At 35.5% G+C, this 14,193-nt stretch overlaps 2 protein-coding genes across 2 annotated transcripts; both read right to left on the minus strand.

Moving 5' to 3' along the window:
• Window positions 1-34: 34 nt before the first annotated feature.
• Window positions 35-5,711, minus strand: LOC102226805. The gene is made up of 11 exons (XM_005816221.2): window positions 5,550-5,711; window positions 5,311-5,471; window positions 5,012-5,146; window positions 4,400-4,535; window positions 2,292-2,469; window positions 1,870-2,011; window positions 1,479-1,622; window positions 1,002-1,060; window positions 885-920; window positions 733-809; window positions 35-572 (listed from the first exon to the last, which is right to left on the minus strand). Exons 1-11 carry the CDS (start codon window positions 5,700-5,702, stop codon window positions 486-488), a joined length of 1,308 nt encoding a protein of 435 aa, XP_005816278.2. The 5' UTR covers window positions 5,703-5,711; the 3' UTR covers window positions 35-485.
• On the minus strand, window positions 35-12,492 carry LOC111610796. The gene is made up of 8 exons (XM_023345725.1): window positions 12,343-12,492; window positions 11,908-12,049; window positions 11,614-11,757; window positions 10,148-10,206; window positions 10,028-10,066; window positions 9,876-9,952; window positions 9,541-9,659; window positions 35-453 (listed from the first exon to the last, which is right to left on the minus strand). Exons 1-7 carry the CDS (start codon window positions 12,452-12,454, stop codon window positions 9,573-9,575), a joined length of 660 nt encoding a protein of 219 aa, XP_023201493.1. The 5' UTR covers window positions 12,455-12,492; the 3' UTR covers window positions 35-453; window positions 9,541-9,572.
• Window positions 12,493-14,193: the final 1,701 nt, after the last annotated feature.

Consider the following 14,193-nt stretch of genomic DNA (forward strand, 5'->3'; position numbering starts at 1 on the left):
TATTAATGTTAGTTTTAGACAAGGGGGTCAGTGGTTAATTTTGAAATATTTATTTATTTAAAGAGCTGTTTCTAAAGACAATCAAATAAATTCCCACATGAGCTTATAGACTCTCTACATACAAAACATGCAAAGCAAAATGGCTGCATACATACAAATCACATGTAAACACCTGCCCTCATTAAAAGTTCAGGTGGAACCAAATATTGATTTTATTTACATGTTTTTCTGTTCATTGTCTTATTATTAATAACTGATAGATAATTATAACCTACCTTTATGAAAGTATCATGATATTTTTTAAATTCACACAGAAATAGAAATTCTCTCTATTTTTGCTTAATTTCATTAGTAAGTTTAGTCAGACTACCTAAAGCAACCATAATCCCTACATAGAAGGTACAAGAAGTAAAAACAGATAAACCCAGATAAACATTTTACTGCATGGATCAGATTCATTCTCATTGTTAGCCACTAGGGGGCGGTTAGTTATTAACCTTCACTGAACCGTCGCTCAGCAGGCGGACCTTTATGTCTGGAGGCAGCCCTCGTCTGATCAGTTCATCTTTAATCTGCAGAAGAAAACATGAGATGAATGTGAGATACAGTCAGTGGTGAATTATAAAATATACTGAACAGAATCTGATTATCATGATTTGACATTTGAGGGAAATATATTTGAATTAAACTCAGGTTGTGATGGTTTGTGTTAAAGTCCAGAACATCACTGACCGCTTTCTCGATTTCATCCTTGTTGTCTTTCAGTGACAGCGTAGTCGAGATCTTCAGCTGCAGAACCACAACATAAGCTGGAAGAACAAGAGATCAACATGGTATAAAGAACTACTTCCTGTTACTTTCAGTTTTGTTTCCATCCTACTTACATGTTGTAGGAGGACTTGGAGTCGCTATGGAGGAAACTGGGATAACAACAGCAGAAACATCATGATTTAAGAAAATATAAAATAAGATCAATGGTCAAAAAGAAAGAAATGACTCACTGTTTCCAACCCTCACAATGACACATCGAAGCTCAGACTGGTAGATAGAACTGGAGGCACTGGGGAGATAAATTAGCACCAAAACTTTAATATTAAACTGTTTCTGAAAATAACCATATGATGCTAAATCTATTTTTTAGTCCATAAATATGTGTTTTTTGTGTTCTGTGAGTAGACTTTAAAGTCTCTGGTTAAATTTGACTTTTCTCATAATTGTACCCACATCAGTGGGGAAAGTCCATTTGTTTAGTTCTTATGGATCACTGCTTCAGCAACTTCTGTCAGGATCAGGAGGGATTTTCCTAAAGTCATTTTGTATCACTGAAGGTGAACATTATTTTTATTACATTGTACTTAAGTACATTTCAAAACCTGTACCTTATACTTTTACCAAAGTAAGCAAGTTATGTTTATGAGTCTTTTTCAGATAAGTATTTGTATAAAGTTTCAAAAGTTCTGATCAGATCAGATACTGACTTTGCCTGGACAACAAAACAGATGGGATGGCTTTCTTTATCATCATTTTGACTGTCAGACGGCGTCCATGTCAGGGTGAAATTTCCTGAACCAGATGAACTCTTGGTCATGTTGACCGGTCCGCTGAACAGGAGCTCAGTGATCCTTTAACACACAGGAAACACATCAGTCTGTTTGGTTATATGTGCAAAATGTCCTGAAAACATCTGTTATGATTTCTGTATCAAAATGATCTGACAGCTAAAAATAATTAATGTCCAGGTTTTATGTGTTTTGTACCAGTTTGGAGTCATTGTGTTATTTTAACACAATAAAGATCAAATTTCAGATTTTCACCTTGAATTATTTAGAAGCTTATCTCTGATTAGAAACAATATTTATTTCTACTCACACAGACTGAGTCGCCTCTGCTCTGATGTTGATTTCTATCGTCTCAGTAACGTTTATGAAGAACTGAGCTCCATGTTCAGGAGTTGGAGGCAGAAACCTGGGCAGATATTCACCTGCTATGCAGGACGGAGCTGCAGGATCCACTGGAGCAATGCAGGGAAAAATAATTCAGATAAACTAAAGAAACTCGTCTACTAAATAATTCTTCTGTCAGTTTAACGATTAATTCTGTAAAGTTACACAGTCCATCTAAGCTGTTAAAATAATATGGAATTTTCTTGTCTTGCATTTTTGTATTAAGAAATGTAAAAGTAATTCATTATTATTGATCAACTTTCAACAGATAATTATTGAATTTTAAATTTATTCACACCAGTTTGGCTCTTTGCAGTGAAGCAAAATGATTGAAATATGAAATCAAACCTTTGAAAACAAACTGGACAGGGATTCTGCTCATAGAACTGGTGGAGTTTATCGACACTGTTGAACCATCATAATAAGTCATATTGATGGTCTGACTGGGAAAATCCTCCATCATCAGCTGAACTGCATATGAATCTTCATCACTGCTGTTGGTTGGACTGAATGATAGAGAACAAGACTGGAAGAGGACAGAGAGAGAAACCAAAGATTTAACATCAAGTTTAATAATGTTTTATTTACTGTATTTCATTATAGGTTTTATTTGTGTTTGTTTATACTGACAATATTAATTTCTATTTAACCTAAGTTGCAGATTTATTCCTCTAAGCACATCAACTGAGAGTTCATGCTGAGAGCACAGATTAGTTCATTTGCAACATAAAATATTTTGTGGAACCAAAAATATTTTTCCAATGAGTTGGACTCTTTTCAAACCCCTGGGGTCAAACGTAAAGATAAATATAAATCTGAGAATTAAAACAATTATTTTTATAGATTTTTGGCAGTGGCAGGTCACGGAAACATTTAAGTACTTAAACGTGTAATGCTGTTAGGTGAATGTATTAACAATGAAATGCAGTGAACTAATTTCAGATTAGTTTATGAAACTATTTAAAACTACTTCGATTATTTACAAAAGTCTGAGATTCCAACAAACTACAAATTTCTGTGTTTTTACGACTCGGCCTCCAGGGTTTGCTTTACCATTTTGTCCACCAGGGGGCAGTGTTCACACGTTTGAGTTTCAATCAGCCTTTTGCTAGGCTGTAGCTACATTGTAGCTCATGTATCAGAGAGAAAAGTGTGTATGTGAATTTTACCCAAAATAATAATAACAATAGCATTTATTTATAATGAGATTTTTAATAGATGCATATGTTTAGTGCCACCTGGTGGTGAGATGAGAAACTGCATGCAACGGGTCCTTCAGGCGCTCTCATGGCTTCCCCACCACAATGCTGGTGGAGGTGTGAGGGAAGCAGCTCTTCACTACTTTTTTAGGGTCATATTTTTCTAGTTCAACAATTAATAAAATACTGTAATAACATTAAACATCTACGAATATAATTTGTAAAGTTTTCTCGTGGTTGGGCTGGAAAAATATGACCCTATGAGTGGGAGCTGCACCAGTTGGTGTTCGTGGCTGAACACTCATCACCACATTAACTGTGTCTTTTATTTTACAGCTGTGGGGAAACTTGCATGCAGTCAGAAGTCACATTGTGAGAGAGTTTCATTTTGTATCGCACTAGGTGGGTTCAAATTATTGATTCATGAATGTATTTCTATACAAAATGTGTTTTGTGAATGTTGTAACTGGTAACTGCTATGGCAGTTGTCTGTTATTTTACTGTTTTGTGTTGTAGGATCTTATTTTTGAATGATTTATAGAATAAGAATGTTGTGTTTTGTTTTTTTTGTTGTTAATTGTTTTTCTGTTTAAAACTATATGATCACATCTAAAGCAAAAAAAGACAAATAAAGGACTTTGAGGAATGCTGGTGGAGCTGTGGGGAAACTTGCATGCAGTTAGAAATCATTACACTGGTTATACTGGTGCCGTGACCCGGATTATGAGTGAAGGCTACACTCATAATGTGTTTCATGCAGGGAGGAAAGTAGCTTTGAATTCTTGGCTGTACAATGACTAAAATGAATAATTGTTTTTCTGTTCTCTGTGTCTCTGTGTATTTTACAAAGGAAAGTCCAAAACCAAACAAATAAAAACGTATCAATGTTTTACTTTTCTGCATGCTAAGCATTTCTGCTATTTCTATGGCAGAAATTACAAGATCTTGACGATATGAAAATAAAATAATTGTGAAGGTTAGACTACTGCCATGTCTGAATGAGTGACATTAACTTGCTGCAGTTAAATCATAATTGAAAAGTCAGAAAATGTTTTATTTTGATATGGTCACATAATATGCTGCTCTGAATACCCTGGAAATCCCCCTTATCTTTTCACATGCACACAAACACACACACACACACACACACACACACACATTTATTTCTGCATCTCTGCCGATATTTACTTCCTCTCTTCTACCTGTGAATCTCACATTTTCGTTTCCTGTAACTTGACATCAACATTTATTACTTACTGATGAGAGACTGAGGACAGACGGAGGTGTGCAGGTGGAGCACTCATTGGAATTGGATCCATGTCTGCATTCAACATGGTCTCCATCAGGGTCAAAGGTCAACAAGCTGATATTTCTCGGACAGTTTGAGGGAACTCTGAGAGAACCAGAAAACAAACATAATTACAAGTGAACTCTGGAGAACAAATAATCAGTTTAAATGTTTTCATTTACACAGAGGAGCTTCAGTATCTTGACTGATTTGTGCTTCAGTGTTTTTCTTCCATCATTTTTAGGTTCTTAAACTCTTGTTTGAGTATTGTTTCTTTGATAAATTACCAAATGGTTCCTATATACAATATGTCTAATTTAATCTGTATTTCACAGATTAAAGTTTTTAAAGAGAAATCTTATTTGTAAGTAACTTTTAATGAATTACAAAATCTGGTTTTGTTTCCATGTAACTTTTTGGTCTCTGTTACAGATCAAATTGATTCCCAGTGTTTGGATCTTATTTTTCTTTAAAAGAAAAGAAACTAAATAAACTTCAGAATCAAAATACAGATTATGCTCAATCAAAGACATCAAAGGTTTCAGGTATTTATTATTAACATGATATAAAAACTGAATTACCTCATAACAGGAAGGATGCCGGTCTTTGGTGATGAGTTTGGTCTGTTAATGTCAGATCGTTTTCTCCCTTCAATATACATCAGAGCGACACCAGAAGAAACACCGTTTCTGTTGTTTATCCAGGTTCCAATATACCTTTAACAGAAAATATTGGGAAGATTTCTGATGTTACTAAGTTTCTAAAACACAGAAAACTTTACAGAACAGCAGACCAGAAAACTGACAGGAGGAATTTTAGACTTCTTGGAAAAACAGAAAATTATTAGATATATTTTTGCAGGATGTTGAGATTCAGTCACCCATAGTAGTAACTGTAGAAACTCTGACTGCCCCACGTGGTATACTCTCTCAGACACCATTCACCGCTGCTTTCATCAATCTTCTTACTACAGCCAGGACAAGAAGAAAATGACTCAGCCTCTGCACATGAGCTGTAGCCAAACTTATAGCGTAACACAACCTGCAGATTTAAAGTGAAGAGGCATTCAGTATTTTTCAAAAGGGAAAATAAAAGAAACTTCAGAAAATCTCAACTTACTGTAAAACTGTTTCCTTGTACATCTTTAGAGGTGTGAGAAAACACAATGCCAGTATAACCAGCTTCTGTCCAGCTGACCATCATCATCATCAGCAGCAGCACAGAGAGAAACATGATGAACGAATCGGTTCTGCTAAACAAAGATTGGATCATCAGAAACAGGCGACTTTATACAGTCACTCCTTATTCACTCTGTTTACTGTTGGAAACATGAAAAACTCGTTTTATGGAATGTAATTACATAATGAACCAGGAAATGTCAGAAACCGGATTCATAACGATCAGAAAAACATTTCCTAAAAGGTAAAATTTTACTTTGCAGACTGAAAAATTCTAAATCTATTTTTGCTTCATCTCAGTGTTTCTAAATCCTGCAGCATTATCAGGTTAATTATTTATCTCTCCTGGTCGGTTTTTGTGTCTCAGTGAATATTTAAGATGTTCACAGATCAAAGCTGATCACTACCAGTTCATCACTGGTTTCACCAGATACAAACTTTAATAGCTGCAGACCAGAAGTTTATCTCTGCAGTTTACACCAATAATATCTGACATTTAATCCATGTTATGGTTTTTCTTTGCTTGTTTTTTATATCAATTTTTCCAGATGAATTTTAAACTGCTACTTAGTTTGGTGGAAAACCTTCTGCAGTCAATATTTAACTATGAATCTGTAAATGATCAATATTAATTATATTTATGTATTTAATTTGCTCTTCTGTCTGCTGATTATATAACTCAGTAATTTTAGTCATTTTTCCTGTTTTGTCCAGACATTTCAATGAACTCTGTGTTCTATACGTCTATGAAAGATAGACAGGTAGAACAACATCATGCAAAATGTTGTGTTGCATAATACTCATAAATATGCACTTCCTTGTTCGTTTACATATTTTTACAGGTGTGTGGAAATCACCTAACTGATGTCCTTTACTTTCATTTTATGTCCTCAATTGTAATTCTCTTCTCCTCATTTACTATGTTGAAGTATAAAAGTGTTATTAAAAGTGTTATTTAGGTTATTAGAGTTTAAATGTGTCTTTCATTCTTTATCTCTTTACTATGAGAAAACCTTAATATGTCATAATAGGTATATATATATATATATATATATATACAGAGAGAGAGATCTAAATCTATAGATACTAAAGATCTATAGATATAGATATACTGTCCATAGATATAGATAGTATATCTATAATACAATATATTCTACATTAAAGCTCTTTTGTGGGGCTTGATTGATCATGATTATCTCTGTAACAATTTCGATCAATCTGTTTTATTAATAAGAGTTATTGGTAGACCCCAACAATCCTCGTTCCATTTACAGGTTCAGTGTCAGTCCCATTTTGTTGATCTTTTCCTACCATTTTAATTTTCTATTTACAGATAAAATTATTTTAATTTATTCACAAGCAAAACAAAAAACAGGATAAAAATTTCAATATTTGTAACGCAATTCATCCTTAATATATAAAATAAATAATTTGGGTCCTAACACTCAACCTTGAGGGATACCAGAAGTGATGCCAAATAATTAAAGGCTGCTGTCGTTCAGGTAAACAGTTCCCTCGTTATTATATATCTCTTATCTACATTGAAAATTAATGCTTAACATTCCTTTTTTCCAACTCATAATGATCTTTATAGAGAAGTTTATCTGCTTGACCTGAAACCATAGTGACTGTCACAGAGTAGATTATTTACAAATCTCTAAACATTTCTAGTTGGTTTACAGTTTATTGCATTTGTCCATTTCAGCTTCAGCTCGCCATCTAGTGGAGCAACAGAGCAACTGTTACCACTGATGCTTCACAGAAAGATTTCTACTTCATAATCTCAGTTTGAACATTTTTTGTTGGAGATTTTTGTGTCAAGATTTTTCTTTTTAAAAACATATTTTCTACATAAACTAATCTAACATGCAATAACATCCATTTATTTTTTATGCAAAAGATATAAATTCATAAATACCTCCAGGTATTAAATACATGATAGGCCTTAGCGACTTGTTGCCACGGCCCTGAGAAGACGAACAATCATTGTTGGTGGCAGTCCTCGTCTGACCAGTTCATCTTTAATCTGCAGAGGAACACACAAGGCTCAGTTCAGATAAAATCAGTGGCACTTTATGAATTGTTCTCAAATTGTGTTTGTGTCAATCTGAACTACACTAAGTTGTTTTTAATAAGTTATGATTTGATTCTGCTCAAATTAAAGACAAGACATTTTAAAATCACCTTAGCAAGAGACAAAACAGGCAGCAGAATAAACGTCATCAGGTAAATGATTCAAATTAGATCATGATGAGCTTTAGAGTTCATGAAGTTACTGCCTGTTTCACAATGGTCTCATGATCATTTTCCAGTGATAAACTGGTGGAGATCTTGCCATTCAGAGCCACAACATAATCTAGAAGGAAAGAGATATTTTTATTCAGAACAGAACAGAAAATGAAAACCAGTTTTATTTCTATTTTCAGCATTATGGTGGACAAAACATGAACTTTAGCCAGACTTACACGGCCCTGAAGCAGGTGTTGAATTTGTAGGTGGGGGTGTTGCTTTAGCTGTAATCGTAGTTGGGGGTTTTGTTGTTGTAGTAGGTATAGAGATTTAAGCGATAAAACCAGCTGACCAACTCTTCTGGAGCTCTGCTGCGGTTGCTAGATGTGGGTCAATGCCTGCTGATTTGTGACGTTTGAAACAGTTCATTTTCCAGGCACCAAAAAACTTAAATTTACTTCTGAAAAAAACTATCTGGGTAGATTTAATTAAGCACTTTGGCTGTTACGTGCTAAATGTGAATTTGATATAGTAAATCCACTTTAAATTGTACTTCATGTGTACACAACACAGAGCAGATATGACAGGGGATTTGACTGTAGGGCATAAAGGACAGAAAGACAAAGAAATAAATAAAAACATCTAGAATGTAGCAGAATTGCCTCAGCGCTGGGAGGATGGTTGTCTGCGGTGATGTGTTGGCTTTGCTGATGTCAGATCGGATCCTTAGTTCAACATTAGTCACAGCTTTCCAGTTTATGATATTCTGTATGTTACTTAGCCAGTTTCCACTTGCAAATCTACAATGAAAGTTTTTGTCATAACTAAGTTAACAACCGTTGAGATGAGATATTTCTACTGTGGCTCGTTTTCACTTCTCGTCTCTCCAGGTCTGTAGATGCCAAAACGTAGAAGTGAAACCCAGACAACAATCACAGATCAATCAATATTTTATTCAATCAATAAAAAGCATAAAATCACACCAACATCCCAACATGATCATTGATTATCACAAATAAAAGGAAACATTAATCACCTAGATAAAGATATAGAGAAGTGTCTTCAGAGAGCACCGTGTCTCACCCAGTGATCTGACTGACTGTTGTAGCTCACATACATTTATACCTCGCTGTGTCCAGGTGGGTTTTCTACCTGGGTCGTCCTGACGTCGGCAGTCAGGAGATGGACGCTCTCCTTCATGGTGATTTTCCACCCAGAGATAATCCAGGTGTTATTTTGAACAAAATATTCTTCTCAAGGACGTGGGACTGAGTTTATCAGTAAACTGCAGCGTTCCACTAAGTTGTCCTCTCTACCATCCTAAGCAACCTCAGACTGGTTTCTGAGACCACACAGCGCTCTCCTTGACCCCTCGATGACCCCACATGTCAGAGTTAAACACAAGTTTGATTACAAAGAATTAATACACATACCAGATAATGTTCATTAAGACAATTGAATAACATAATCAGTTTAAGATCAATACAAACTTAAAAGATTAAATGAATGAAAACCTTATTAATTTAACTACAACTGATTAACCCATAAATGAAAGACTAAGTACTGTGTAACATCACTTAAAAATCACTCAAATCAAACTTGTATTCCCAAACTAACTAAAACAACCATAAGTCCCCAGATTTATTAAAACGTACAAGAAGTAAAAATAGATAAACCCAGTAATATTCCTCTGCATGGATCAGATTCATTCTCATTGTTAGCCACTAGGGGGCGGTTAGTTATTAACCTTCACTGAACCGTCGCTCAGCAGGCGGACCTTTATGTCTGGAGGCAGCCCTCGTCTGATCAGTTCATCTTTAATCTGCAGAAGAAAACATGAGATGAATGTGAGATACAGTCAGTGGTGAATTATAAAATATACTGAACAGAATCTGATTAACATTAAAAACATCAACAGCAGAATTTAACTGCATCACTGCAGGTGATCACTTTGGGTTTGATTTGACATTTGAGTGAAATGGGTTTGGATTAAACTCAGGTTGTGATGGTTTGTGTTAAAGTCCAGAACATCACTGACCGCTTTCTCGAGTTTATCTTTATTGTCTTTCAGTGACAGCGTAGTCGAGATCTTCAGCTTCAGAACCGTAAGACGAGCTGGAAGAATAAGAGATCAACATGGTATAAAGAACTACTTCCTGTTACTTTCACTCCTGTTTTCATCCTACTTACATGTTTTAGGAGGAGGACTTGGAGTCGCTATGAAAGGTGCTGGGAAAACAGCAGCAGAAACATCATGAGTTCAGGAAATAAAAAATAAGATAAATGATCAAAAAGAAAGAAATGACTCACTGTTTCCAACCCTCACAATGACACATCGAAGCTCAGACTGGTAGATAGAACTGGAGGCACTGGGGAGATAATTTAGCACCAAAACTTTAATGTTAAACTCTTTTTGAAATGGCCGTTAAATAATGTTATAAATAACATATCATGCAAAATCTTTTGTTGTCCTTAAATACTTGTTTTATGAGTAGTTTGAGTATCTAGAGTGTAAAATAATTAAATTTATTCTCTCCTGGTGCTGTGTAGATACAGTATGTTTCTATATTGTTTATGGTTTTATTTTTCAGTGTGTTAATTTTTCTCTTTTGCCTTTAACATTTTCTTGCATATGATTTCACCACATTTGCTGTGGAACTGCTGAACAAGGTCATGACTTCCAGCCAATCAGTTCTATGAATCCGACATTTTTTTCCTTGCAGTGATTTTATAGTCCAAGTTCAGTTCTGATGAAGTTGCAGGTAAACAAGTCAAATTGTTTTGTTCTATGGTTTATTAACAGAAGGTTTTTTACATTGCTACTCATCATCTGGTTACACTTTTTTTCTCAGTAATGTTCCCACATCAGATGAAAACGTCCGTTTGCGGGGAGCAGAGTGCTTCAGCAACATCTGCTGCTACAGAGGGATTTTCAGGAAGATTTTTGAGGGTTAGTTCCTCCTCTACAGAAATGATGGACACAGCAAAGCAATGAGCTCCAAATAACACTAAAATGACAACAAAACTACTTTACAGATGAATTTTATGTTTTGATCATGATGTCCTGGTCATTGTTTTGCTAGTAGCATTGAGCCTTTTGCTTCTGTTAGCGCTGTGTGCTAGCTTTTAGCTCCCTCTTTGAGGATATAACTGTACTGCATGTTTTGGATGTAATTCTTTGGTTTGTTTTTGTCTTGAGAAAAACAAGATCCAAATGCATTCAGTGATGTTAGCTAACTCATGAATTATCTGGAGGTTTTGTTTGCTTCATTCTCCTGCTCTGGATCAGACTCCGACTCCAACATGTATGGATGATGGATGATTGTTGACATTTTTAATAAACTTTTGGATTAAAAGTTTCTCTGCTTATAGATGATGTGTTGTTGCCGTCGTGGAGCTCTCTGTGACCTGGAGGGGGGCGGGGCTTGAAATGTCTCATTTACATTTAAAAATATCGCAGCAGCAAAACGAGTTGCTCTAAAACCTCAGAACAGGAGTAAACAAAGGGTCTGTGAAGCTGCAATAACCAGGAATTCAGAATAAAACATTGCAGTTCTGTTTGATATGAACCATAAATGAATAGTTTATTTAAAACCATTTGTCCACTTTAAACCTAATGTATTTTTGCATCTCCAAGAAGTGATTTTAGTTATTTAGCCAAACCAAAAATGACTTTGTATCATTAAGGATGGCAATTATTTTTTACTTTTGTACATAAGTACATTTCAAAACCTGTATTAGAACATTTGAAACTTCTGATCAGATTAAATACTGACTTTGCCTGGACAACAAAACAGATGGGATGGCTTTCATTATCATCATTTTGACTGAAAGACGGCCTCCATCTCAGGGTGAAATATCCTGAACCAGATGAATTCTTGATCATGTTGACCGGTCCGCTGAACAGGAGCTCAGTGATCCTTTAACACACAGGAAACACATCAGTCTGTTTGGTTATATGTGCAAAATGCCCTGAAAACAACCTTAAATATTATATTCAAAATGTGATTTTTTTTCCATGAGTTATGTCAACTTACCTCTGATTAGAAACAATATTTATTTCTACTCACTCAGACTGAGTCGCCTCTGCTCTGATGTTGATTTCTATCATCTCATTAACGTTTATGAAGAACTGAGCTCCATGTTCAGGAGTTGGAGGCAGAAACCTGGGCAGATATTCACCTGCTGTGCAGGACGGAGCTGCAGGATCCACTGGAGCAATGCAGGGAAAAATAATTCAGATAAACTAAAGAAACACATTAAAAATGGTTTGTCTAGATGAACAGGTGGGCAGTTAGTTTAAAAAATAAATGTTGTAAATTTACACTTTGGTCATATAATCCGTCTTAGGTGATCTTCTGTATCTGGTATTTAAAAGCCCAATGTCCTTTAATAATCTTTAGTTATTGATCATCTTTAAACAGACAATTATTGAATATTAATGTATTTGCACCAGTGTTTCTCTTTGTGAGGTAAAACAAGCTGATTGAAACAATAAATCAAACCTTTGAAAACAAACTGGACAGAGATTTGGCTCATGAAGCTGCTGGGGCTCCATGAATACGTTGAACCATCATAACGAGTCAGAGTGATGGTCTGTCTGGGAAAATCCTCCATCACCAGCTGAACTGCATATGAATCTTCATAACTGCTGCTAGTTGGACTGAATGATAGAGAACAAGGCTGGAAGAGGACAGAGAGAGAAAGATTAACAATGTTATATTTAATGTTCTCTGTTATGGATTTATGTTGTTTTTGTTCATCTATCTATCCATTTTCTGTTCACCCTTGTCCCTAATGAGGTCGGGAGGGCTGCCAGTGTCTATCTCCAGCTACGTTCCGGGCGAGAGGCGGGTTCACCCTGGACAGGTCGCCAGTCTGTCGCAGGGCAACACAAAGACATACAGGACAAACAACCATGCACACACTCACACTCACACCTATGGAGAATTTAGAGAGACCAATTAATCTGACAGTCATGTTTTTGGACTGTGGGAGGAAGCAGGAGTACCCGGAGAGAACCAACGCATGCACAGGGAGAACATACAAACTCCATGCAGAAAGGCCCCGGGCCGGGAATCAAACCCAGGACCTTCTTGCTGCAAGGCAACAGTGCTACCAACTGCGCCACTGTGCAGCCTGTTTTTGTTCATACCAACAATATTTGTTTTTATTTAAAAAGTTTCAGAGTAATTTTTCATCTTTAGTCATTTATAGTTAGTTAAATAATCAGTAAATTCTGTTTTTATTACTTGTAAATATTTTCTATTTATATATTTTCTATTGCATTATTGTAACCTGACACCAACATTTATTACTCACTGATGAGAGACTGAGGACAGACGGTGCTGTGCAGGTGTAACACTCATAGTTACTGGGATTGGATCCATGTCTGCATTCAACATTATCCCCATCAGGGTCAAAGGTCAACAAGCTGATATTCCTCTGACAGTTTGAGGGAACTCTGAGAGAAACAGAGAACAAACATCACAAAGTCACCTGAGAACAAACAATCTGCTCTAATTATTTTATTTACATGATGAATCTTCAGTATCTTGACTGATTTGTATTTCAGTGTTTTTATTCCATTATGTTTTAGTTTATTTTGCTCCATTTATCTCTTTGGTCTCTTTTAAGGATAAAATCAATTCACAGCATTTGGATATTATTTGGAAACTTTTTCTAATTATTAAAGCTTTATGGTTAGGCTTTACAAGAAAAAAATTAAAAATATTAACAGAATCAAACTATTCTTCATGTTCAACTAAAGACACCAAAAGTTTCAGATATTTATTTTCATGATGTAAAAACTGAATTACCTCAGAACAGGGAGGATCGCTGTCTGTGGTGATGAATTCGGTCTGTTGATGTCGGATCGGTTTCTCAGCTCAGATAGTATCCTAAATTGCACAGTTGAAACACTGTTTCTGTTGTTTATCCAGGTTACAGTACTCCACCTTAAATAGAAGATATTGGGAAGATTTCTGATGTTACTCAGAGTTTCTAAAACACAGAAAACTTTACAGAACAGGAGACCAGAAAACTGACAAGAGATTTAATTCAGTAGGAATTTTAGATTTAGTTACTTCTTGGCAACAACTGAAAAATGTTAGATATTTTCGTATGATGTTGACATTCAGTTACCCGTTCCAGGAATATTCGAAATTCCAACTAGTGACCTTGTAGGTATACTCTCTCAGACACCATTCACCGCTGCTTTCATCAATCTTATTACTACAGCCAGAACAAAACCATGACTCAAGCTCTCCACATGAGTTGTAGCCAAACTTAAAGCGTAACACAGCCTGTAGATTTAAAGTGAAGAGGTGTTAAATACAAAGCAATTTTAAAAATAA

Source organism: Xiphophorus maculatus, chromosome 14, assembly GCF_002775205.1.
Source record: "Xiphophorus maculatus strain JP 163 A chromosome 14, X_maculatus-5.0-male, whole genome shotgun sequence".
Lineage (NCBI taxonomy): Eukaryota > Metazoa > Chordata > Actinopteri > Cyprinodontiformes > Poeciliidae > Xiphophorus > Xiphophorus maculatus.